This window comes from Telmatherina bonti, assembly GCF_933228915.1.
Source record: "Telmatherina bonti genome assembly, chromosome: 22".
NCBI classification, from domain to species: Eukaryota; Metazoa; Chordata; class Actinopteri; order Atheriniformes; family Telmatherinidae; genus Telmatherina; species Telmatherina bonti.
The window spans coordinates 15,795,384-15,823,039 of record NC_136631.1 but is presented as its reverse complement, the minus strand read 5'-3'; the positions used below and the strand labels follow the sequence as shown (position 1 = coordinate 15,823,039).

Sequence of the window (27,656 nt, the reverse complement as noted above, 5' to 3'; positions counted from 1 at the left end):
ACCTTTCGGATCTTCTGGTTACCGATCCTGCCTGTCTTTGGATCTCTGAGCCTTGTCTTTGCCTGGATGAGTATTTTGCCATCCTGTTTACCTCCCAGCTGTTGCCTGGTTTCTTCTGCAGACCACTACCCTGGACTGATCTTCTGTTCATACTCCTCCACAATAAACTGGTCATTTGTCCAGAACTCCCTGTGTGTGACTGTATTAAGGATCCTCAGGGTAACTCATTACATTATTGAATAAATCTTGCATTACATATTTCATTAGCTCCTTTGTGGCGAGCTCTGCACCCACCAGGTCTATACAGTAGAGTCTGTACAGTGTCTCTCCCCTCCACTGCTATTCCCCACCCACACTCCATAACACACACCCACCTGCCTCTCACATTTCTCAGTGCGGAAAAGCTCAGGATGTGAAGATGTGAAAGGCAGATCCATTTGGCATCAGCTCTTGGATGGTGAACACATCTTTAACGAGTCTGAAGCTATAGATGGTACAACTGTAGGAAACATCTTGCCTGGTAACAGGGTCAGTCACTCCACACCTGAAGCACCTCAACAGTTACTGACTGGTGGCACTTACACACACCTGGTGGGTACTTGGGAGATGCTGGTCTTCACTCATCTCCACCACCTGGTGAACTCATCAGTGTAACCTCTTCAACATGCCTACGAGCTTGGTACTCTGAGTGGATTGCACCGTCATCATCTTACTACAGAGATCTGTATCTCACCTGGAGATGCCTGGAAGGACTGTGAGCATCATTTTTTCTCTCAAGAAAATGATTTAATATCAAATGCCAAACAGTGTATGAAGCACATGGATGGACCGCCATGGATGGATCGCCATGGATGGACCACCATGGATGGACCGCCATAGATGGATCGCCATGGATGGACCACCATGGATGGACCGCCATAGATGGATCGCCATGGATGAACCGCCACATGTCCTCCCAGAAATTGTGTATGATTTTGTCAACTGGTGATTATCATCTGATTTTGCACAAATTGTAGTTTTCATAGCAGCCTGTGGGTCATGGGTTTATTACTGTTCAATCTAGTTCATGCTGTTTCACAAGACTCAACCATATATTATAATTTGTTTTTCTCAGATTGTTTACAGTACACATGCAGGCAATTGAAATATTTTTGGAGCATTAACAGTTTGTGATGAACAATCACCTAGTAAATGTCAAACCATACAGAAATGTATCTGTAAATGTCATACAATAATGAAAATTCAACAATACGATCAGAATGTCCATGTTTTTTAATTAAAAAAAAAAGTGTTTCAAAGAGTAATAAACATTTACAGTTTGTGATCTAGTTGAGTTCACTTAGTGACATACATGATCTCATACAACAGAAAGGCTTCACTTTAAAATGAAACAATCCCTGGAATCACCATCCTGTTGCATTACCGAGGTAAACATAATCATGGAAATACTAAGAGAGGAAATAACTTGTTTTCCAGCATGTTTTCTTCTTCCTAAGGTTGTATTTTTTTTTATTTAACAGCATTAAATCCTGAACAAACAGTGTAGGGATCTGTGACATGCACAGCTTCAACTTCCAGCTCAGATAATCCGATGTGTTAAGGAAGAATATGTATTTTCTCTCAGCAAAAATTAATAGTGAATGTACTCTCTTTGATACATGCTAAGTTTAGTCTGCATTCTCAGTCTGATCTTGGTTGCAATCAGCTTGTGTCCTTGAGAAAGTGTTGGTCATAGAAAGACAATCATTGCCCTGTTACTCTTTCAGTGAAAACAGGCTTTGATTACCAATAGTCATGTTGATAATCAAAATGCTTGAATATTTAGAGGAAAAAAAACAAACATGACAAATACTGATGTGAAAAAGACAATGCTTAGGGTCAATGAGACGTCTGATGGGACTGAGAGGGCTGCTGGTGGCATAGTGTCTGATAACAGGAGAAACTGTACCCTGCCCACTTCAGTTCCACCCGCCTCCATTTAGTGCTGCGAGCCGCCTCATCCCATGTCTCTGATTGGGGCCTGAAGCCCAAAGGTTTAGCTGCACTTGCAAGACTTGACGACCATGTTTGAAAGCTGCTCGACCTTTGGAGAGCGTCCCACATAGTAGAGGATGGTGAGGGGCTCCAAGTCCTGAGGAACGCAGCAGGGTGAGGCAGATGCCTCAGGATTCAATGTGTTGTAAAGGCTTAGCATCTATGGAGGAAAGAAGAAAGTAAAAATTATGACAACCAGCATCTCCATTTCTAAGCATGTTAAGGATTCAAAAGTTTTGTAATGTTTTGTCTCACCGAGCTGTGGGTGGTGTCAGCACTGCGGAGATAAGGGCAAGGACCAGAGCAGAAGTTAGCGTAGTACCCTTCAGGCTGATGGATCCACCTCCAGCCCAAATCCTTCCGGAAATTAATATATAGTGGTCTCACACAGCAGTTCTCCTCATAATTGCTGCAAAAAAGAAGAGAGGCAGGATTACACTTGATTTTCAGATAACACAGCTGTTTAAGAGTTATACACATGTCCTTCCTGTGGCCTCAGTCAAAGATGAGAGAAAAGTTCAGAGATTCCACTCTTAGGTGTGCCCTTATTTTCCCTCTTGGAGTCAGCCCAGGTGTCTTTGGTAATGCCTGTCAGGCTGATGAAGGAAGCTGAGAGCTGAGGAGACAGTGTGTAAGAGGTAGTGCTTGCTGGTAGTGGGGCAGATCCCGACGTGTATCACCTAATACTTCTGTCATGCTTGTCTGGGTGATTAACAAGCTTATTCTATGTATTCTATGTCCATGTGCGCATCTTCCCTGTCACATTTTTTAGATGTGACGGCTAATATTTCCATGATTTTTGCTTTTTTGCTTGTCAACTATTTGACATACCAGCCCCAAAGCTGCAATGTTCTCTGTGTCCAATATGAGAGCTGGTTTAATTCTCACATTTCAAAAAATTTGGGTCTATCATGAGAAAGATTATTTAATAAAGTTTAGGACAAAAAACAACAGTCGACGCAGTACATTATGCATCTCATAGTGCGGAAACAGGCCTTACTTAAAGCAGTAATTGGTGTCAAGTGCCCGCTTACGCCTACGGGAGAAGGAGTGGGCATCCAGCCTGTGGGAAGGGAGCATCATGAGGATCAGGTGAGGATAGTGCTCCTTATGTTTTTTCATATCAAAGTCTCCTTCCACACCTGCAGGACAAGATTAGAAGATATTAAAAACCCAACTATGATAGCTGTTACATATGAATAATTTGCAGGCAGTTTCACTTACTTCTGACTCACTCTTCATCTACTCCCTCTACCTCCCCCTTTCCCACCACTCTCCCCCTGGGCCTGTGTCTGCTCATCCAATCTATCCCTGATAGCTAAAGCAGTTGATATCTCAGGAGAGATGCTGGTGGATGTGTACGGCCCTCTTTAATTTGGGGCCAAATGTCTGAGTGCCGTCGCAGCACATTCCTTGTGGCCAGGCCAGTCAGGACTGTTCCCAGGACTGGGGGCCTGGGGCCCCACGGCTAAGTGAGATACCAGATCAATTGTACTCCTATTCTCTGTGTCTCTCTCTTTCTTTAAGGAAAGGAAAGCCATCATCTTTACAAAAACACCTCAATGATTGCCCCTGCTTGAAAAACTTGCTGATGATTAACTGAAGGTAACTTTTCTCAACCAAGTGTTTGTATGCTATTCTCTTTCTCTCTCTAACCCTGAGAAACGCTGTCATACACCCAACACACCCTGCAGTGTCTCACAACCAGGACCTTAAAAAAGTTTTGATGAAGAAAACCATATTCCAGAGACTAAAACAAGTTTTAAATGTTTATATTTTATACATTAGTAATCATATTTTTTTCTAACTTAAAATCACAGTTTAAATACACAATTTTTGAGACCAGCTACAAAAAAAGTATCCAAAACACCCTCGATAGAACGACTTGGAATAAAACTTAATTTTTCACCATAGCAAAGATGCTTATCTTTGTTGTTAGACATATCAAACACAAGTCAAACAAACTGAATCATTTGGCTCTTGATAGGGAACTGGGAGGGTGTCTTTTTGCTGAGAGTAAGAGATCAAAAGCAGAGACAAATCCTCACCAAGCACAGACTAAGCGACTGCAGTCTGGCCTTGTAGACACAGCGACACAAAGGCCCAAACTAGACTCAGACGCTTTTGTTGAAGCGCATTTAGCTTTTTGTGGTGCTTGGCTTTTCTTCAGTGACTTAAATTTTTTTCTAGTCCATTTAAAATGTCTGCAAGGTTAAGAAGCAAACTCCACTCCAAAGGGAGTTATAACCGCTTGGAGAAGAAGCATCTCCTTAACTGCCTCTGCCATTTCTTCACTCATTTCTCTGCACGACAATAAAATGCATTTTTCATCTACTGTTGTATAGTTTTATGGGTCGTCGCTAAATATGTTTAACTATTACTACTTTTCTTCTATTTACTTAGGATGTTAAAATGAAATTTAACTAAAGAGCAATATCATAAAACACTTGGAAAACCAACCAAGTATGCTTATTTAAGCCCACATATAGGAATAGTTGCACCCCTTTAGTAATGAATGTAGTCTCACCTTTGAACTTGACATCCAGCACCTCGTTGGCATGCTCTATGATCTCACCATTTGGCTTGAAAGTGTGACATGGACAGTGCACGCTGATCTCCAGGCCAAGATTGGTTTCTGAAAGGAGATCAAGCTCATAAGGATATAGGGTGATGACATTTTTCCAGGATTTTATCCTTCATCTTTTAATGAGCCAATCCATTTTTCTTTTTTTTTTTTTGCTTTTGGCAGAATATGTCATAAGGTGTGAAGTAATGAAAGTTTGAGGTGTCCCACTCACTTCGGTTCATCAGCCACTCCTTCACTGTTTCTGTCACATCAAAGGAAACCCACTCAGACGTCCCCTTGGTCAGGACATTCTTCCCCCCAATGTAACGCTGTTTGGCTTTGGGGTCGTCTTTCTGGAGGATCTGTGAGGAAAGATGAAAATGTGACCCAGCTGCATAAACTTTATTTTTACACGCACACACACACATGCGCGCACACTTTTACACACAGAATCAAGGCTGTCTGTCTGAGCCAGACTCTCCAGGATGCCTTGGGCCAAATGTCTACTCTTCATGGAAAAAGTGACTCCCTGTGTTGATATCCCCATTTTGCAAGTTAATGCCTGCGTGTTACCCTCTTGCCAATGAGAAGCTGGCCGTCTTTCAGATCAACCATTTCAACTTTGACTTTCGCCTCTCAGTTTCAATGTCACATCGTTGTTTTGTAGAAAAAAGAAGAAGAAGAAAATTAATCCTTTCAGGGCATTCATGTAAAGATCCCAACTGTAAAACACTGACAATGGAGGAAAATACCAGAGTGGGTTTCAGACATTCCTATCTCTACCAGCACCTCTCTGGACAAAGGTGTTTATCTGGAGTGAGAAAATGTGTGTTTGGGTGGTGGGTATGAGCCCCACAACAGCACTATGGATAACCAGGTTCCTGAACATTGTCAGCATCTAATCTGTCTTCCTGTGGGAATGAGGGGCCACAGGGCTACCAGCGTCAGCCGTCTGCCAATCAGCTCCAACCTAAAAGTGTGGGGGCGAGTGAACAGCTCCATTTACTCCCACCGGTGGGTGACCCTGCCTCTATCTCCTCCAAGGCCCCTGGAAACAATCTTTAGGACCTGACAGTCTGTATTCAGCTCTGGCCAGAGCCTTGCCTCAGAGGCAGTATACAGTCCGGAGATGCTTGTCTCCCTGGCAGGAAATGTTGGAACCTGATCATTACTCCTAGTCTCTCACGGGAGATTAATGAGGAAGGAGGAAAAAAAAAAGCCCCTCTTGCTACCCCACACACCATATCGAGCAGATGTATGCCTTAACACACTTAAAAAAAAAAAAGATCAGAAACACAAATGCAGAAGCAGATATAAAAAGCCTTTTGAGCTAACATGTACGGACAACTCCTTCGAGATTGACAGCTGAGAAAGAAGAAACTGCCGAATGGTAATGTGAGGTTTCTTAAAGGCGGCTGCACAAGCTCTTAAATTCATCTTGATGTAGAATCCATTGGATCATATGCACATGGAATAATGATCAGCACATGAAAAGAGGAGAGGGAGTTGGACGCCCTAATAGAAATGTTTTCATCTTTCTCACTGACCTACGCAGGCCTTTGGAGAGAGCACATAAACCCCCTGCCCTCAGCTAACAGTGGAAATGAACGGTCACTTCACACACCTGGTAGAGCTCAATCCTTTGCTCGTTTTTCTTGGCGTTGGGGTTGGGGATCCGCAGGGCTCGAAACTCAGCCCGGAACAGGTTGGTGGCGTTCTTCTCCACTGACGACACATTGAAGCGGAATACCTTGGAGGTGATACTCTTAGGGCAGTAATAGAGGTCATCTGCAGGAAAAGCGGGAACAATGACTCATCATCATCTTTAAAAAGGTTTTAATGATGATCAATTTGTCACCCTTACTGTTGTATATATTCTTGAACCATTATGTGAAGATTAACATGTTATCATAACCTTATTTTTCCCAAATTTTGACAGTCTTTGCAGAAAAATGAAAGTGCTACATTTTGAAGTATTTCTAGTCCATTTCTGGGAGTCATTATGACAAACCATCTGCTTATGCTTTGAGTGGTGCAAGTTAGCGACAAGTTGAAATCATGAAATGAAAACCAAATGGGCCATGTGGTAGCAGAGCAGGCTACAGCAGGACAGCAGCACACTCCTCTTTTTTCCCACCAGCGCTTGAGCTCAACAGGTGCTCTGAGGGCTCAGATTGAAGCCAAGTTCCTAGGATCTCAGTGGGTAAGCCAGGAACATGTGGGCTCACGTGCTGGAGCAGACAATACCTGAGCAACCACTAAAGAAGGAGAATCCATCATGACAGTACTGCCACTGAAAGTCTGCTTGACAAGCAATAACGTGCTGTACACCATGATGTGTGCATATATGATAGCTACATAAATAGCCACTGTAATTGTATATGAAGAGCTTCCTGCTAAATTGAAGCCTTTCCCTTTTATATCATCATAACACGAAACAGTTTATTATTTTAACAGGCAAAGCACATGCAGCGTTGAGCAAAACAAGCACATAGCAAACTTTTTATGGGCCAAGTGGAAACAGTCATTTACAGCCAAGCCTTGGTTAATTTATTACCTCAAGCTTCAGCTTTATTGCTAAGCTTCAGGTGCTGGTGTTTGAGAGTTGCATTGCATCTTTAGCTGATTTGCACCTCAAGCAATTTTGGAACAAATGGAAAGTCAGAAGTTGTTTCCGTGTCATGCGAAAGGAACTCACACATCTCCAAGTATCTGTACTTCATTTGACCCATAATTCTATTTCAGTGTCCTCCCAGTCATTATCTGGTGTTTCCACACAGTTTTTTCAACTTTTCCTATTTATAGGTGACCTTTTCAGCGTTCATCCCCAGCCAGATATCTGTCCAGTGTTTCCACACAATCTATAAGTCGGAAACCTCAGTAGCCTTTTCCTCCCCTCTCTTACTCTGCTGTCTCCCCCATTTCTCCTCTTCTGCCTCCCCCACAGAAGGTGGAAAGCCCCACTTCGAGGGGAGATTTGAAATTCTAATCAAGTCTTTGGTTTCCTTTTGGATGACCTCATTTTTCCCATTGCAATGATTTTAGTTGGATTTCACATTACGACTTATTTTTGCCAAGGGTCTCATAGGTAATTTGTTCCATGTTGGTGAGTCGAGGGGAATGCTTGTATAATTAAAATGAGATACATTCACTAATTTTTTGACCCCTTCCATTTTTAGATTATTGCTCCTCAGACTGGGCGTACAAATGCTGACACAAGCGGAGGCTGGAAACTGTTTGAGGGCGCACAGATTTATATCAATAAGCTTCTTCTGGGTCTAATTTCTTCTGGTAAATCCTCTCAGAAATGAAGGCCAGTGTGAGCAATCTTTATATTTTCAACACTGTGTAAGTAAACAAGTAACTTATATTGCATTTTAAGTACCAAATGGGTTTATTTATGATTTTTTTTAGATCAAAATCTTATCAACCCCTTTGCAAAAGTGAGTAGAAAATCATAAATGATAATAATTAAAACGTACAAAGTTATTTTTTCCTGGTATTATAGCTTAATGAATATGAATGATGAAACTTGTAGCTGTAAATCTGCACTGACATGTTGATTGTGATAAGATGTTTGAATAGTTCTGCTAAAAAAGCTTCACGCTTAGTGCCTCGCCCAGACGCTATGGGCCACACCTCACACCCTGACACACGCTCAGCCGCATCCACTCATGATACAGAAGCTCCTTGATAAACGCACTCAGGAATCACCTCTCTTTGACCTTTTGCCCGGAAGATACTTGGTGATGTCAGTCTCTCCAGAGCTTTCAGGAGGTAAACAAAGGAAATAGGAAGCATAAGTCAGCAGGTGCTAGCCAGCTGCTGTGGTGCCTAAGTCTTATAAAGCACAGCAACAATTTTTTTGGAAACGTATAAGCGTTCTAGCTTAAGCTCTTTCATCCACTTAAATTTCAGCATCTGGAATTTGGATTTGTTTGCATAATGCTCCAGTGGTGAGGTTTGATTTCCACTCACAAAGAAATCCAGGTTTAATGTACAGACATCCAGCTTTGTATTGTGAAAAAAGATACTTTCTTTTCTTCATTCAGACTGTGGAAACTGAGTGCAGTATGTGAGCTACTGTGGCAGACCTGCTTTATGAGGAAAGGCAACTTTTTCCCACTTGATTAAACATGAGGAAGCAAAAATGGTGAATGTGTGGGAGCTAGCTGGAGAGATGCTGTTTCTCTGGGAGGACGCCAAAGACCTCTGTCTCTGTTTGTTCAGATGACATCATCTTTCTACTATCCCATATATCAGATACCCCGCTGTCCTCAGCATGGTCCTCATTTTTTACTGACCCAACACTGAGTCAATGATTGGCTTGAAATTTCACTGAAACTGCATGATTCAAAATGCAAGGCAGGGCTATCAGAATCCTGTCACAGGTCATCCCTCAGCTGAAAGATGGCTGTCTCCTCTCATACACCGATATTCTGACAGCAGCTCTAAACTGCTGCCATTTCCAAATTCTGCTTCGCCGACTCGTAAATGGCAAATGCACTAATTTCCATTTGTAGTCGTGTTGAGCAAGGTAGTCTGGAGCAAGTGGTGCATTAAAGTATGAGAGAAAAGTTTCTGTTTAACTTCTTAACTGTGCTTTAAAAAAAAAAAAGCAAAACTTGACCACATTCCCAAACACTCCCACCTTCCAAAAGCAGTGCATGTAAAACTCATTATATCCAGCAGGAATGAAAATGAACCATAGCCTACTGCAAAATGATCAAGGTGACAGACATTATGTTCCTACATACTGTGACATGCCCAGCTCTCCTTAAAACTACATAATGGAAAGGAACAGAATGATTTTAATTAATGTATTTTGGCACCCTTTTAATCTGAGTAATATCTTCCTCCGATTATAAGCCACTGGGCAGACAGTGGTCCCAGTCGTAAGTCAGGTTCATACCTTCTATTATCACCTACACTATGGCCTACAGTATGATGTGTCCTGGGCACCTGGCCATTTCTGATCCCACTCCTTAGACCTTGTTTGTTTTGGGAGCTCTTGCTACCTCTGACCAGCGAATAAACCCCGAGCTGTGTATTTTTGAATGTCAGAAGCACTTTGTGGGACCCGTGAAATGGATTTGATTCAGGACTTATAATGAAGCTCTGCTCTGTGTCACAGCACAACATAAACACCTGTTGATTTCCGAAATGGTAAGACCATACACCCGCCAACCTCTTACCGTGAACAGGCAAAAGGCCAACCACCCCACTTTAAAACGGACTCTCTGTGGAGAATCTGCCGCTGTGTACTTCTGATTTATGGAACAATCAATGGGCCATAGTTTATACAGGAAATACCAATATGGATGAACAAGGGAGTTAGATCATAACACGCAGATATTTGAAGGAAATAGTGGGGAAAATAGAGGTGAAGGACAGTGGATGAAAAATACTTGGGGACACGCAGCCAGAAAATAGAAATGAGGTATTAGAGTTGGCAATAAATACTAAACTCAACAGCCTGAGAATTTTCCTCACTTAGGAATGTGTCATACATAGACTGGAGTTCCCATGGCTTTAGTGTGAGGTATGTATGTGGAATGGTGTTCATTCCAATTAGACTGTTTACTTTGTCGTCTCCTCTGCGCGACGCTCTGGCGCTCGCTGGCGCGTCTGTGCGTAAAAGCCGCACATACACTGCTGAACTTGGTTGCATCTTTGAAATACGTTGCCAAAACTAATGATCATATGTGCTTCTGTTTTATTTGCATGAATATATTAAAAATTTGAACAAAAAAATCAGAGTGTAATGATTGCCTCTTTACACACGCAAAAAAAACAAAAAAAACAAAACAAAACAAAACAAAAAAACCAACCCAAAAAAACCGTAATGCCAACTTTTACTTGCATCAGTAATAATATTGAGGTTTGAAAAATACTCACTGTTTTCCGACAGACCAGTGATCATGTCGATTTTATGGATCTCTTTGGCGTAGTACTCAGTCTCTGTGTTATCCTGTCCGCAACTCTGGTGCCGGTCTCTTCCCAGCTCTTCAATAAGCTCCCTGGTGCTGTTATAAAAGGCCAATATATCAGACGGTATGTGGCTTGGACCTGTTGTCTGAGGCGGACTAGTCATTCGGAGTTTACTAAGAATCTGTCCCCGAACCGCCTCCATTCTCTTTTTCCTTATGTGTTCAATGTCCACGGTGGTGCAAGTGGATAGAGAGAAAGTCACTGTCACACAGTTTGAGAGAAGGAAAAACAGGAGTGCTTTGCCCAGATTCATGGTTCACTTTGCGATCACTCACAACCGATGCTTGTCAAGTAAAAGAAGAAGACAATCTAATTCCGATTTTAATAAAAATCCCTTTTATCTTTTCATTCAGGTCGTGAGTAAGTTCTGTTCCTGGAAGAATCCCATATTTCTTAAGTGCTATGTCATCTTTGCAAAATGCGCATTTGAATAGGCGCAAATCCGTGTCATTTTGGATAACAATCTCAACTCTTCATCAAAACTCTTAATTATACTCTTCATTACCCCTTGTCTTATTCATGCATCTCTCCCTGTTTGCTTTTCAGATGTGGCCGATCTCTGCGCCGCGGTTCATTTTCCCCGTTCCACTGGGCTCTTTCCATCCACTTGCGCTTGTGGAGTCAGTGCGCCTGGTTTCTCCTTGTCATCCGGCCTCAAACACTCTCAGGAGCTCTCCTCTCTCACTCTTACTTTATACTCACAAGCGCTGACGTTTCGACAGGAGGGGCGGCAACTTATACGCCGACCTGGGACAGTGAGCTCTGTCCTGTCTTGAACTGTGCTGATAAAGATATCGAGCTTTTTTTTTTTTTTTAAAAAGTGAAATGCATACAATACTGGCAAATCGGATTAACCACAACTAAAAGCAGAAAAATCCCCTCACTATGATCTGCTGGTACGTTTTTTTTTATACCAGACTGGAAAAACACGTACGAATTCTGTGCATAATAAAACTACATAATGATTTGTTGTTTACGCATACATTTCCATCATTATTTAAGAACCATGGCTTAACATGAAGAGTGGGTGAGTAAAGAATAACTATGGTAAAGTTTCTTTTTTTTATTATTATATTCACAACACAAAAAAATAATTAGATATTGGAAACATAAAATGCTTACACAGGCTAAAGTTAACAGAGTTTTGACGGTACACCCGGGAGTTCATCCAGTTGCTTTGATCCGCCGCACACTGCTACCGTTCAATGCCTTCACCGTTTACGGAAACACACGCGACACTGACATCTAGCGGTAGAAACGTGGAACTGTTTAATTTCAGCTGATGACGCTCTTCTGACTGGAACAGGCCCTCCTGTGCTGATTGGTGTTACCATGGAAAGCGTTGCTGTGCAACGTTTGTGATTCCGGAAGAAGCAGACAGAGGAGCAGCAATGAGGAGAGAAATGGACGAAAACTTTCATCTTGAAGATGGTGGAGCAGCAAAAAACGTGAGTTACTTCATTAAACTATGTATGACACAGTAAGAAAATAGGAGTACAAATAATATTAGTTTATGGTGCTGGAGATGAGTTGAGCTTTCACAGTGGAGATCCAGCAACGCTAGTTGAAGTTATCTATCCGTAAAATGATCGTAAAACTCATATTTAGCGAGTCAGTCTTCGACATAGCTATTTATCACAATAATGACAAACAAACATGTATTTTTATTTATCATGTATGCATGACGATAGCAGATAAAGTTGACATTAGCCTAGCGGTTAGCAATGCTAGGCTAACCTCCTAACATGTATCTTGTGATTTGTTGTTTGTCCATTGACTGTAATGTTTATCCGAGTTTTGTCTCCCACTGTCTGACTAAATGATACAACCAAATCATGAATTGTATTACACACCGCATCTTTTATGTCCAGTGTTTAACATTTGATCGAAACTAAAACAAAAAAACCTCGACTCGATACACGTCTGGATATAATGGTATTTTAAATAGAAAAACGACAACTCAAATTCTATCTAGTTAGATGAAAATATTTAATCCAAGCTAATGCAATTCTTATGACATTTTTTTTAAAATTAATACAAGATTTTCTTGTATAACTGACTGTATATTAAGCCATCACCCAAAAGTCAGTTCAATACAATTTACTGAGACAAAAGTTTCGAAATCATCTAATTTAACCAAAATACAGCTTGTTAATATTGTTAACAATATTAACAAGCTGTATGTATATGTATATAAGCTGTATGTATATATATGTATATATATATATATATATATGTATATATATATATATATATACATATATATACATATATATATATACATATATATACATATATATATATACATATATATACATATATATATATATATATATATATATATATATATATATATATATATACATATATATATATATATATGTATATATATATATGTATATATATATATGTATATATATATATATATATATATATATATATATATATATATGTATATATATATATATATATGTATATATATATATATATATATATGTATATGTATATATTTGTATGTGTATATGTATGCGTACAAGATATGTGTACAAGAATACATTCAATTAATTTTCATCCATGGTTATCCACTACTTTATAGGACAGTTTGGGTCTACATTGATTTACCTTTATTTAGAAGGAAAAATAAATAAAATCGTCAGTTCTTGCAGCGTAAATTCTTGAAGGGAAGTTTAATTAAATACAATATTAAAAAAACTTTTGAAATATTTGCGATATGCCAAACGTTTCCTCACCTGAAAAAATCTTCTTGCAGTACATTGTAATGTCAATAGGTAATAGCAATTAGGATTGCAACAATTTACACGAGAACACAGTGAAAATGCAGAAAACAGAATGATTTCATAATACTGGAAGTACTTTTACAAACTGATTTCCTAAATAAAGTTGGGATGCTTGCTAAAGACTAAGTAAAAAATGAAGACATTTTTAGTCATTCAAGGGTTTTGAGAAGTCATTAATGCTTTTGGATCTGTTTTATTTAAGCTATTGTAAAGGCAACATAATTTTGTATTACAGAATTGTTTTATTGTTTCCTGGTAGCCCAATACTCAGATCAGTTAATTAAGGTTTTTACTTTTTTCTTATACACAGTGATTTATATTTATCCTGAATGTTTAATCTTAATATCTTTTCTTATGGATTATCTTAATTTTTAAACTGTTTGAACTGTTTCCCAGTCTTTATTTCTCATGGAAACTGGATTTTTCTTCCTTGTCCCTTGACTTAATGAGTTGTGGGATGATCCACAAGGTTTTTGTTTGATTGTTTTAGCAGCACACATTTCCAGTCTTGTTGCCATTGTTTTCAAACTGTGTTGTTAGCATAAAAAAATGAACAAATATAATATATTTAAAATGTGTTTTAGTTTTTACAAGTAGACCTGCTGTATTTTATGTCCTAATGCCTGCCATTATAGATATTTAGAATATAAAACAAAATTACAAATTTTTAAACTAAATTATAATGTATATATTAGTAGAATATCTAAAATCACATTTCTCAGATTGCCAAGTCTGGACGAAGAGCCCGCCTTCCAGCAGACCAATCACCGTTTGAAGAATCTCGACATACAAGAAAGACCTCCAACTCTGCTTCACTGAGTGAAGTATGTAATCTTGAGATGACATAAAGTCTATTACATGTTATAGTTTCACTTAGCAGTAAGTGTCATAAATATGCATTTTGGTTTTGTCTCATACATGAATTACAGGATGATGAGGTGGGTTGCATGGCTGTGCATGGCTTGTGCTGTTAGTGCTTCTGATACAGTCTAAACATTTTATCGTAGCTGTAGATATTTTGTATCATAAGTTATCAAACTAGTTTGCTTCATTTTAGCTGGTTAGTTTTTTATATCCAACACACACAGTTGATACACTTTATACACGGAGTGCTTATTTGTACAACCGAGGAGATAACTGACTTGCCATTTTTCTACTTCAGTGGATTATAAAGAACATAATGTTCACAAAAAATCATAGTAGCTGCCCATTTCATTTTTGACTCATATATGTGTGTGTGTGTTGGGTCTTGTGTGCTTCCATTAAATACTTGAAGCATCACTTTTTACAAACCCTACTACTCTTTTAAAGTTTAGATTGCAATTGTATCCTTGTGAGATAATTTGATTCCCTCATGACACCACAGTCTGTTTTACTAAAATATTAATTATGCTTAATTCTACATAGCTTCTGATTACAAGTAAAATAATCTGTTTAGTTTGAAGACAGATTATTAATATTTGAAAAATCTTCAATGTAGTGATAAAAATGATAAACTCTTATAATAATAATAATAATAATAATAATAATAATAATAATAATAATAATAATAATAATAATAATATATCCCCTCAAAAGAAAAAAAAATCCGTTATTTGAAAAGCCATATGATAACATTACTTTGCTATCACTGGCATTCATGGAATGGGTCACATCTGCTGCTTTGCCAAATTGTGAACCAGCCAACATCCTCAAAGTCAAATATTCCAGCAATGTTCTTGCTTTAGGGTAATCTTCCCAAATTAGGCCAACTTCCCTAATGTATGAACCAGTATTCTCGCGCCCTCTCTGACCTGCTGTGCACATGCAATACATTTTTCCATCATGTCGTGATTTGGCTTTTTTTTATTTTTTTCCCCCCTTTTCTTTCTTTTTTTTTTTTTTTTTTTTTTTTTTTGCAGTTTTTGTTTATGAGTCCTGTTCAGTTCTTCTTTAAATACCATACTGATTGGTCAGATTCTTGACATTTTGACTTAGAAGTTTTTATGGGCTCATAAGGTTTGGCCAGCACATACGCTTTGCCCTAGAGACCATCAGAGAATCCTGAATTAGAAACTATGAAGCTAATTGCGGTAACAGCCCTAACTATTTTACTACATCTGTAAGCTTCATATTTGGTCATGAAGAAATGCAGGCATAGACTTGTTTGGTTTCTCAGGACACTTATGGTCCTCTCCATTTTTGTTGAGTGAAATAAATGCCAGAGGACAGACAGATTTATTTAATTGCAGGGGCATTTGACCTTATTATGTTGTCTTTAATGAAAATAATTCATTGTCTAAAAGACAAAATATTAAAAACAATAAATCAATTCTGAAATCTTATTTAGAAAGTCTTGTTATCATTGCAGTTTCTGCTCTTATTAAAGAGACAGTTGCTAATTACACAAAGTTGAAGAAACTCGTTCAACCTCAGCTGCTTCTATTAATGGTGATATACAAGAGAGCAGAGGGAGCTACCCCCTCCCTCTGCTCTGCTTAATGGTGATATTCAAATTTATAAATGGCTTCTATAAAGGAACTGGCCATGAAAGATTATTTCTTCTTTCATCATAAATGAATGGAATTTGTCATGAACACTGTCCTCTGCAGACCCAATTTAGTAATGAGAAATGTTGTGCCTCTTTTTTCTAATTCATTTGTCTTGTCCACCCTTAAGCATGCTGAGGAATTCATTCATTCATTCAAGGGCTCGTCTCAGAGTCCCAGTCTAAAGATCAAAATATGCACTCACTTTACTATTTTCAGAATCAAAGAAGTTGAAGCAGCGGGTGTTTCCTCCCCTCTTCTGAATCTATTTCCCACACTCTGCTCTGTATGCTCTACTGCCACAGATAGAGAATACTTTAATCTATAGACGTACGTAGGTGGCTATTTGCTGCACATACTTGCCATGTTGTTTATTGTACAAGAGCTTTTTAAAACCTTGCAACTGGAATCAGTGAGCAAAAAAAAAAGATGATTCTGGTTCAAATAGCCAACATACTTTTCAATTAAACTTTTTTTTCACCTTCAACCTTTTCTTTTGGGGTATCGTTTTCCTTCCTCTTCTGAATCTGTACTTTAAACACTCACCAAGACTGCTCTTTTGTGTCACTTTCATGCTATCTTCGCTCATATAAAGCACAAAATCTAGTCTGTTCAACACTAATTCAAGCATGAACTGATATAACATAAGACACCAATAATGATGATGACATTAAGACTTAAGGCTAGTATTTGAGTAAAATGCATTCCAGATAGGTTTTTATCTATCAACTGTGTCAGTGAGTTGATACACGTTCCATTAAAATCCTTTCTTCTTCCAGGACCCACCTCCTAAACCGGCCAGGCGGCAGGGTGGCTGGGCTGAGGAAAGCTCTGGGTCTGGTTCTGCCAAGTACGTATCGTCACCTTTTCCCCCCATCGCCTGTGGCAACATTGAAAGCAGGGACTGCAAGCTTGTGTTATGTGTTATTAATGAACTCTCATGCTGTTGAATGAGCTTATTTATCAGTGCATATTTGGCACTTGGGCTGTGAATCAACAAGGTTAGAGGGAGCCTGTCTGAGCAGGCAACTCTCCATTCGTCTTCATCTGTGAGCAAGGTGGTAATTGACATGGTTAATGCATCAGCCACAGGAGGGCACTGTTAGTCAGCTAGCCACTTCATCACAAGGGTTCAAGCCACTCAATCACCCCTTTCTATTGCAGGCTGCTCTTTGCACAGGGAGCATAACATGGAGAATTCATGAAATATTTGGGACAGATGGAAGGTATTTGCCAGAGGCTGTGATCTACAACTAACAAATGTAAATCTTAATACAGTACACGAATGAACATGAGACATTTTAATATACTGGAGAGAGTTTGTTCTTCCTTCTGCCACCGTTCTCTTTTTCCAAATTCTCGCAGGAGATGAGAGCACAGAGGATGCATTGAAGTGAAAAGGCGGAGTAAGTTGTGCTTATTTATGTAGTTTACTGCGCCGTTAGTTCAAACAGGGAAAATGGCAAACTCAGTAGATCTTTCCTTTCACACAGAAGGTCAGCGTGTTGCATCTCTGCTTTTGCGTAACCCTGCTTGATTCCCAGTCTTAAAGTGATTGAAATACAGGAGGTGTAAAAGGGGTTTGCACGTGCATTGATCCTCCCTATAACAAAGTAAGTAATGGTCCCCCCTGGAACCGGCAAGGACTTTTCCTTTCAATGTCACCCCTCATGCTCAATCACCAACGCCCTCCTCCCACTAATCCCAGCGCAGAAATCCCGGGATTTGTCGATCTATCACTTCTAATTGACACTAAATGATCTGTCAGTTTATTGATGAACCTTTGAAACCAGGTTGTCACAATATATTTTATCCCTAACAACTTTTTCCAGACAGTTTTACCATGTCTATGGCTTTGCCTTACATGAGTCTTAATCAAGGGGCCTGTAATGTGTCTTAAGTGTCGCCACCCCCGCCCCCAAGACAGGACACAGTCCAAGGGCAGGCAGGTAGGCTCCCTTGGTTCATCTGTGCCTTGTCTGGTTGGACTCCGATCCATTCAAAGAGGCTGTTCTGAACATTTTGTCAACCAATATGGAAAAGACACTCGAGGGGGTACACATATTTTGATAAGAACTGGATCTCATTAAATATCATTCTGTATTATTGTTTGAACTTGCCATGATTAGTTTCTCAGACTGAATTGAAAAGTTGTATGTATAGTTTAGAGAAGAAGTCATATTTTATTAAAAAGTTTTTTTATTAAGAAAAACAAGGTCAGTTTTTTATTGCATTTCACCCTTTTATGGTGTGAAAGTATGGACTGGTATGGTTGTAGCTAGTGACAACATTGCAACATTATGTTGATCTGAATCAGAATCAGAAATACTTTAGGGGAATTTTGTTGCATTCCAGATGCTTAATGCATTACCAAAGTAAAATCACAAAAGTAACAATAGAAGATAAAAATATTAAGTGTTATGCATAACATAACACACCACTATTACGTACTAAGTGCAGAAACATGCGTTAGAGTCTTACAATCACATTCACTATGGATATGGCTATTTTAATAATATTAAGCACTTATTAATATTAGCATTTTGTTAAATGAATATTCCATATAGGGCTTATATTTTTCTGTTTATACTTTCTGCTCTTTAGTGTCAAAATCTCAAAATCACATCATGATAAATGACTTTTACATCACTGAATAAATCACCAGGAGGGGGCACTACTCAACCAGGAGAGCTAGCAGAATGATTTTGCTCATTCTAAAAAGGTTTCAACTTGTAAAACTAAGACATATTTCTAATATACTATTTAAAGATATAAAAGAAATATATTTAGTTCAGCTGTTTTCACCATCTGCCTGAAAAATATATTTCGGTCTGGCATTCCCTCCTCAAGGTTAGTGGAGTATAAGCAGAGAACTGAAAATAGTTGCATAAACTGGCTGGACACAAGGCTTAAATATAGACAAGAAGACATAGCAATCACAAACTCCAAAAGTACAATTATATAGTTTAGGATGTTTCTGTGGGGACTTGACAGTATAGTTCCTGTGAAACAGGAAAAAAGAAGCAAACTGCTCCTTATAGTATGTTTAACTTCTGTAAAAGTTTTTCTTTCAATTGATGTACAGATCTTCCAGAAGACCTGCAGCTGAGGACCTGGAAGAGTAAGTTAACTCAAACTTCAAACTTTTTTATTGTATTTTATATATTTCTGTGGATATGAATTAAAACAAATGCTACAGTTTTTATTATTTTGTCTTCCTCTGGAATTGATCTGCATTCTTGAAATGTTGCTCTACTTTAAGATTATCCCACCAAATCCTTGTTTTCATAACATTATCAAAAGTACTGCAACTGAAGTCTTGTAACTTTTGTTGCTGTCTTGCTGTAATTGTAGTTTCTCACCCTTCCACACACTATTGGTGCGTAGAACAGACATTACCATGAGGAGAGGCAGGTACAGTCGGTAGTCATGCATGTTTTGCACATCATCACAGCTGGCGCTTGGTGCCTGAATGGCTGGAGTGAGACAGAGAGCAGAAAAATCCCTTATGTTGTATTTGTGTCCCAGTTGTCTCAGTGATACTTTTTCAGAGTATGGCTCCAGCTGTGTTTTGTTTTTTAAACATTTGTAGAGGTGATCTTGTCTAAGACTGGCAGAAAACTCAATCTTACAGCATAACAGCTTCTCTTAGCACGGGCTACTAGGCTACTGTTAGAAAGTTTGACTCACCTTAGAGAAAAATATGAAAACAATTATCTTCACATAAACAAGCGTATCATCAAAGAAAACTCTAGGAGCAAATTCTCCAACTCCCTACGATGACCTTAGTGTCAAGACCAGTTTTGAAATTCATACTCTCACACTTCCTGTTTCTACAGCCGTCGCCTACGACCACAAACTCCCCAGGGATCAGATGATGAAGGAGGTAAGAGCACCCTTGCAGTCCTCTGCTCTTTGTTTTTCCTCACGGGCAAAAAAGGAGCCCTTCTGTGCCTCCCCCTGCACATTTATCCTCTGAAAGTAGAGCAGATAAGCAGGCAGTCAGATCATTGCTTTTCACTGATGCTCAAATCATATTTCTTTCTTGGTTCTGTATGGATTCATGTTTTAGAATACCAACTTTGACCACCTAGTGGGTGGGCGCATACATGCCAGGCCCTTTTGATAAAAATCTTTGTAAAAATGTGTATTTAATACATTCATTCATTCATTTACTGAACCTGCTTAATCTGAGTAAGGGTTGCGGGTGAGCTAGAGCCTATCTCAGCCTATCCTCTCGGTCGAGAGGCAGGATACACCCTGGACAGGTCACCAGTCCATCACAGGGCTGAATTTAATAAAGTGCTTTGTGTATTTTCATAACAAATGTAAACAAACTGATTACACAAAGGCTGGTGTGAAGGTTGGTGCTGATTGTGGAAAAATGGCACACAAGACATCTAAAGAGCTCAAGGCCTAGCTGGAGCAATCTGGAGAAGTGGTTTCAACCTGGACCAGACACTGTGTACGGAACAAAGAGAGGTTCCATAAGCAAAAGAAAACAAAGGCACCATCATTTAAAGGAAGGCTCACAAAGAAAGAAAATCACAGATAAACCACAGTGTTTCTGGGACAATGAGCAGAGGAAAAGAGTTGGCCCGTTTGGAAAGGCAGTGATTAAGCTTGTGTATTTGCCAGTGAAACAAGGTCCACCATGAAATGCCACCCTACAAAACAATGAACACAGGTGGAGCTTTTTCTATGCAGCTGAACTGCTTGCATGCAAGCAGTCATTTTTATAGAAGAAATATTTAAATCAAAACCTAAAAGCATTTTAGAGCAAAATAAGATGACAATAGTATCAGAAATAAAGAATTTGAGTTAAAGGTCTTGAGTAATTCAGTGAGATGTTTCATCTTGAAGTGAATAACAATCAGAAATAAAGAATTATATTGCTTGGACAAATAGACTGTTTACCATGCCCTGCAATTAGTGTTAACCTAAATCCAATTAAAGAAAGAAGACATCTATCATTTAAAACAAATACTCCTTCAAACTGTAAAGAACAAGGAAACAGCAATGAAAGATCGATGAATGTTACCAGCTGACACACTTTAATGATATTCTGTTTGGTTACAAGGAACATTCAAAGGTTTAGTGTTTTGTAAAACCCCTGCTACTTCATATTTTGCGATACCCCGCTCCTACAATCATAAAATTCTTGTTTAGCTGTAATTGCTATTCTCCAGTAAAAACTACATATTTAATTTGAATTTTTATATTTAACATATGTGCTTTGTTATCATTTATATTTGAAGATTTGTGCCTAAAATTAAGGCTATACATGTAATCTGGACCTGACAGAGCATTGTGGCTGGGGTGACACTGTTTGTCACATGCAGGCAGCATGTCAGAGAGTTTTGTATTGAATACAGATGTAGTGGGGGCACCTTTGCCTTCACCGGGTGACCTTTGGGCTTAAGTTTGCACACTAAAAACTATGGGGGGGGTTTGTTGTTGAATACAACTGTTCTTTTGTTATAGTCCAAAGCAGCCTGATGCATCAGGCCAAATAACCAAGATAAAGACCTGTAAGGATGCGCTGTTCAGTTCCTATAGATTTTTCTGTAAGCACCAGTGTCATATCATTATTGAAGAAAATAACCAATTAAACTTTTTCTCAACTTTTTAAAAAAAAGTGTTTAAGGGCCTCGCTTGTTATTTCTGTAAAATTAATATTTTTATGTAAAAATCAGAAATTGGTTCCTAAAAAAATATGCCATCAGAATATATTAATAAACAGGACTGATGTACAGACATAAACAACAGGATTAACGGTACAGTTAATGTTTTTTAACACTATGTCTGTGTTTTATTTTATAAATCCACTGACACATATTGTCATCACGTTGGCAGAAAATGGTGAGATGAATGGAGAGAACAGAGGTTTGCTTTTCTTACAGTTAATGCCTCTGGAAAGATTATTACTCTGTGAAGGGAGACCTCTTAATACAGAGCTGGAGGCAGAGGCATTGGAAATTACAGTGCTGAGGGTTAGTGAGATAGCCTCTGCAATCTTGATTATGTCCCCTACCCTTATCCCTTATGTCCACTGGCTACAAGCACAGAGAGAAGGCTTGCCCAGTCCCCTGGTCTCGGCTCCCTATCGGCTGCCCCTTCAGCTTCCTGCTGGTCACCTAAAATAGCACCAGTATCACAAACACACTCATCTTTTTCATGCCTTCCACTTACACTGTAATGTGTTGAATATTGTCCTGTGAGCCTTTCAAAGCGATCTGTGCCTGGGTAATAGTTTGACTGGACCCCTGTGATGTGGGGGAGACGTCATGTTCTTCAAAGTCACTGACTGGCATGCACCCGCCGGGAGTATGTCTACATTCACAGCAAATTATCCTCTTTTGATATTTACATGCTTCAGTGAGGAAGCTGGACGCGGCTGTGTAATAAGGATACGCATAGCCTACTCGCTGCCAGACAAAAGCCACCTTGATACATGTCCAGCTGAGTGCAGGAAGTCGGTGTGGGTAATGCGTGCCTCGCTGAAGAGAGACAGCTTCTCCTGATGGAGTTGCCCTTTGCGTTGGGAGAAAACACTAGCTTGTTTGCAGCTGCTTTTATGGCCTGTTTGACCTCCGGTAATAGGTTGAATTTGAAACCCATTTAAAACCGTTGTTTCTCTTTTCACTTAAAATTAGATTTTGCATATAGACAGCATATGCCTCTATACTTCACACTGAACTCTCACACAGTGCGTTAATAGTGCATTAACGGCTTCAGTGCAAAAGGGAATGTGTGGACAGATAGACAACCCAGGAAGCTGTTTGCAGAACTGGATGGCAAAGCTTTTTGATGTCATTGCGCTAAGACCATTAAATTTGATTGGGAGTCCAGGGGGGACAGATTCTGCTGAACGCTGTGCTTTGTAAATGAGAGGACAAAGTGTCACCGGGGCCTCATGAATATGAAATACCCGTGCCCGCATTTATTTGGATATCAGAAACACAGATGAATCTTGTCAGCAGCAAAACGAGCGTAGCATTTTTAATTTGGTTTAATTAAAAAAAGAGAAAGAAATAAGTTATCAGCAGAAGATGGGGCTTTGATTTTTTTAGCAATACTTGACGGGGTTTGTTTTCACTGTTGAAATTCTTCTTCCATTTGAGAATTATGTCTGAAATAAAAAAAAACCCGAAATCCTCTAAGTTCTGCTTAAGATCGATGCTTTTTCAAACTCAGTTTATTTTCAGGGGTTATTTTGATGGAATGATGACATAGATGCCAAGATATTTCCTCACATCAGATTCAGACTTCCATCTCCTCACCTCTATTTAGCTCCTCTATTGACTTTTCCCTCAGGGTGCAGTACTGTGGTTAGAGATTACTGACAACCCTCTTCATGCAGTCCAGTTCCCTCTTTTTTTCTCTTCTCTGTTGGTTCTTCTCTCACTTGCATCTGCTTTTACCTCTCTGTCTCTGTCACTGTTAACACTCCGCTGTAGAGCTAATAAGGATGTGTAACCTGCTACCCTACCAGAACATATTCCTCAGGAGAGACACGCAGACCTGAAGCGAGGACAGCTCTGAAGCCTGCACCATTTAAACTGGTTTTTACTGAATAAAACTAGCACATGATATTTTTTTTTAACTCTACAATAACGTTTTTGACAATGAGTGTCAGCATGCAGTTTGATAAAAATTCCCTCAGGTCTTGTTATGTGCATCAGTTGTCTGTTCTACAGTACTTATGATCAACTGTGCAGCTTTTTTCCAACCAATCCCTGCATCCTTCATTATTCCCCTCTTATTTCCGTACCTTCACATGTCAATCTGAAAAATGCTGTGAAAGTTTGCCCTGTCCTTCTTGGGAGAGGAGCCATCCTTTGTCCTGTTGCGTTTTGCCAATTAAAGTGGGTTCCCACTGTTTGAGCAGCGGGCTGGCGGCTCCTGGCACCACAGCCCCTGCCAGGCCGCACTGTGACTTCCGACCCCACACAGATGGGCCTGCGAGCAAATACTCTTGCACATGGCTGGATGCCGCCCCAGTCGGAGTGGCAGAGTGGACATGGAGGTCGGCCTACCGGCCACTGCAGGTCCTGGGGGTGGGCGGTGCTGACAGGGCCCAAATGCTAAGGTAGCAGGGGGTGCTTTCTGGGGAGCCCCTGGCCAGCACCCCCCTCACAGCAGGATGAGCTGCCGATTTGCCTCTTGAATATTCATGGCCGCATGGCTATTGTGACAGGGCAGCTCTTCTGAGGATGTAGGCCGAAAGAAGGAAGGAAGTGCTACACAGATATGATCACACAGTGTCAGAATTACTCACATGTCCAGCAGCCAGTACTGTGTTTTCATTAATATTGTTGTGTTGGGTGGAAAATAACAGACTTATATTTTTGTTCATGTAATACTTCATACCTCTTCAGGTGCTATGAAGTTATCTGTTTTCTTTGTTTTTAGATATCCCAGTGATTCCAGACCTGGAAGAAGTGCAAGAGGAAGATCTCACAATGCAAGTGGCTGTACCACCAAGGTAGTGAGCTCCTTAAAGTCTTTATAAGCCTGGACCCAAACACATGTGAAGCGTGTTCCTCAGACAGACGAGGGACGGGTAACCTCTGACCGTGCACAGGACTCTTGTTGACCAGTGTGCTCTGCTGATTGTGATGGTGCTTGTCTCTGCCATTACAGGATACCTTTTTTATGTGTCTGAAATAGAGAAATAACAGTTTGATGTGATTTATGCAACTGTGTTAGCAGGGTCCTTACTAACCGGACCCTTTAAATTACAGGGCAGTGAGACACACACCGACATGTGTCGACTATGTAGCGCGGCTATGACAGTAGTGGAGGTTATTAGGCTGGGGCTTGCTCTCTGTGCGAGATAATATCCACATTGAACTCATTGCAGGGGCAATGTAGCGTGTAATGTGCAGTAAGTAGGACTGGCATGCACTGCTAGGCCCCGGCTTCTTTGAGAGCCCCCCCCCACTTAATTCCAACCCACAGATAAGCAGCTGGGTTTCAATTTAAAGTGTTTAACACTTGGCAACCATCTCCTGCTCTCTGTGGTCTTTGCTTGAAGTCTTGTAGCTTGGTTGTGCACAAACTTCAAACTTATCCGAAGCCCCTCCTCAGACTTGCTTTGTGTATCATATGAAAGCATGGTGCCTTTCTGTCACATGTTCTTTTGGTTGAAGCACAATTTTCATTTATTAAAAGCTTATTTCTCTCAACTGTTCTATTTTTCCCTTACTTTTTTTTTTTTAAACTCTCCTAGTGTCCAAGTGAACCGGGTAATGACATACGGAGATCTGGACAATGATCTGAAGCATTATTCTGCATTCCAAACTCTGGTAAGTCATGGGTGTTTATTTTCATACATCTATATCACTTTATCTTCAAGGTGAACAACATCACCTGGGTTTGTGCAAGCTAAGTGAATTTAACTGCACTCTTTCTTCAGGACGGAGAGATTGACTTGAAGCTCCTTACCAAGGTTTTAGCACCAGAGCAGGAGGTGAAAGAGGTGAGGGAGTTTTTTTTTTTAATTTTTTTTTTTTAGTAAATATAGCTTTTGAGTTCCCAGTAAAGACTTGTCCAGCTGTTCCTAGAGCACCAAGGGGGAGGTTGCCATTCTTGCCTCTCAGGTAATCAAGATTTATGATGTGTACATTAACACCCTCTGCTCCCTTTCCCCCATTCTCTTTGCTCCCCCTACTCCTCATGCTCTCCTCCTTGGTATGTCTCAGTTTGCTTCTCTAATTCTTCTTTTCCCTCTGATCATCTCTTTTTTACTCTGCAGGATGATGTGACCTGGGACTGGGATCATCTGTTTACAGAGGTGTCCTCAGAGCTACTGATGGAATGGGATCAAGGAGAAAATGACGAGTTGGGTCAGAAGAGACAGTGACTTGTTTCCCTTACCTGTAATTACAATTTGTTACTAAGAATTTAGTTTTATAGATGTGTTTATAGCATTTCTGGAGCTTTTTAAACTAAGTTCTCTGTGCAGGAAACAGTGCACACACACACACACACACACACACACACACACACACACACACACACACACACACACACACACACACACACACACGAAATGTCAGTTTCAGATAAAAAAAGACAAAGTCCTTTCTGTACTGGCAACATTATCAACGTCTACATACAAGTCCAAGGTTGATAATCGGCTAAGCTGAAATCCAGTTGATTGTGTTCAAATTAACATTCCTCATTAAAGCCTACAACCTTATTGTTATTGACTGTGCCATTGACTTTATCTTGCAGCTCTTCGATAGGAGCAACCACTTCTTCACTATTATCTCAAATGCATTGAACAGAGTTCCTATTGACACCTGGGGGATTAGCATACATTATACCTTTTACTGAATTAAGAGGAACGGATGTAAGTCGGAAAGAAGACAACTTTGCTCCTTAAAGTAATGAACAAATTCTTCACCACATGAAAATATACAAAGAAGACCAAGCCAAAAAATAAAGCACACATTTTTATTCTTCTAAAACCTTTATTTTTTTCATACACTGTAGTCATATTTGGTATGATATATATATATATATATGATGTCAAGGTTCCACGTGTGCTGAACTCGTGTATCAGCATGCAGTTTTGTCTTTGGTTCATGTATGTGAATACAAATGCAGGCCTCCAAAGTCTGGCCAACTCTATTAGAGAAACAGCTGTAACATTTACAGATTGTGATTAGATTTATTTCTGAAGCAGAAATCAGTCTCATGACATTTGGAGTTGCTCAGCAAAGTCCTCAAGGACACACAATGTACGCATCTAACAGCTCAATCACTGCCCATCACAAATAGATCCAGGTTTTTTTCATTCAGCCCACCACGAATCAACTTCATGAAATGTAATACCTCAGGATGAAGCCATCACAAAGGTATTTGTGTTCAGAATTTGTGTGTCGTACAATATTAAAGCCCGACACTCAAATTCAGTGAGCATACTCACTTCTTCTATCAGACATACAAATGCACATTTTTTTCCTTCCCTTTTTGCCGCCTCCACAATTGGCTTGTTTAGCCAGACTTAATGAATTCTGCCCATATGCCCTGAGCAGCTGCTATGTTGCCCCTTCCTCCTGCCCCTGCCGAGCTGCGAAGTGCCCATCCATGTAGAGACAACCTCTAGCTGTCTCTCTAGAGAAAGCTAAGCCTGCCACTCCTCTGCTGGCAGCCAGCCGGTGCTGTCTGAGGTGGACTGTGGACGGGCCGAGGGCTCAGATTAGAGCCCAGTGATCGTGGGTTGCAGCAGGCCTCAAATGATTGGCCCATTGGTTGGTAGATCAGAGAAGGGATTAGAGTACGGAAGATATCCAGAGACGCTGTTTGCCATGTGGTTGCATCCAGATTCTCAAAGTGACCTCTCTTCTGCCTCATGCTGCTGCTCTCCTCTTCTCCTTTATTTTCTCCGTCTCTCTCAGCTTCTGCAGTACATCCTGATGCTGCAGCGAGGCAAACGATGACCTCTTACTGTCTGGGTGCAGTGAATTCAATCACATCAAAACAGCTGCAACATAAACATCGTTTCTTGTGGGGCAGATGATTGTGTTCTGAAAGAGCTCTGGGGTTGAGGCGGCAAACACGGTGTAACTGAGGTGAGCTAAGTTTAAGGCCATGTCAACTCGCTGGATATCAGATCTGATTATGCGAGCCTCACTTTGATTTAAAGCATAATTAATTTTTGTTATCTTTGGTCTATCAAAACAATGGGGCTATTACTGCAAAAGCTTTACTTGCAGAAACAGTTTG

At 39.9% G+C, this 27,656-nt stretch overlaps 2 protein-coding genes across 2 annotated transcripts; one reads left to right on the top strand and one right to left on the bottom strand.

Moving 5' to 3' along the window:
- Positions 1-1,254: 1,254 nt before the first annotated feature.
- Positions 1,255-11,243, bottom strand: tgfb3 (transforming growth factor, beta 3). The gene is made up of 7 exons (XM_079261930.1): positions 10,499-11,243; positions 6,225-6,388; positions 4,833-4,962; positions 4,562-4,669; positions 3,035-3,176; positions 2,290-2,443; positions 1,255-2,194 (listed from the first exon to the last, which is right to left on the bottom strand). Exons 1-7 carry the CDS (start codon positions 10,842-10,844, stop codon positions 2,036-2,038), a joined length of 1,203 nt encoding a protein of 400 aa, XP_079118056.1. The 5' UTR covers positions 10,845-11,243; the 3' UTR covers positions 1,255-2,035.
- A 720-nt stretch (positions 11,244-11,963) lies between these two features.
- ift43 (intraflagellar transport 43 homolog (Chlamydomonas)) lies at positions 11,964-25,854 on the top strand. The gene is made up of 9 exons (XM_079261931.1): positions 11,964-12,039; positions 14,112-14,213; positions 16,697-16,767; positions 19,003-19,038; positions 19,757-19,803; positions 24,333-24,405; positions 25,153-25,228; positions 25,339-25,401; positions 25,678-25,854. The coding sequence occupies exons 1-9, from the start codon at positions 11,983-11,985 to the stop codon at positions 25,783-25,785; spliced, it is 633 nt and encodes a 210-aa protein (XP_079118057.1). The 5' UTR covers positions 11,964-11,982; the 3' UTR covers positions 25,786-25,854.
- Positions 25,855-27,656: the final 1,802 nt, after the last annotated feature.

Bases quoted from the DNA above. Each gene is read 5' to 3' on its own strand.
- tgfb3 (XM_079261930.1), bottom strand. From the start codon at position 10,844: ATGAATCTGGGCAAAGCACTCCTGTTTTTCCTTCTCTCAAACTGTGTG. The intron at 6,389-10,498 runs GTGAGTATTTTT...CTTTTCCTGCAG, and splicing joins CACTGGTCTGTCGGAAAACA to ATGACCTCTATTACTGCCCT. The intron at 3,177-4,561 runs GTGAGACTACAT...CTTGTCCTGCAG, and splicing joins GCTGGATGTCAAGTTCAAAG to GTGTGGAAGGAGACTTTGAT.
- ift43 (XM_079261931.1), top strand. From the start codon at position 11,983: ATGAGGAGAGAAATGGACGAAAACTTTCATCTTGAAGATGGTGGAGCA. The intron at 14,214-16,696 runs GTATGTAATCTT...TTCTTCTTCCAG, and splicing joins ACTCTGCTTCACTGAGTGAA to GACCCACCTCCTAAACCGGC. The intron at 25,402-25,677 runs GTGAGGGAGTTT...TTTACTCTGCAG, and splicing joins CAGAGCAGGAGGTGAAAGAG to GATGATGTGACCTGGGACTG.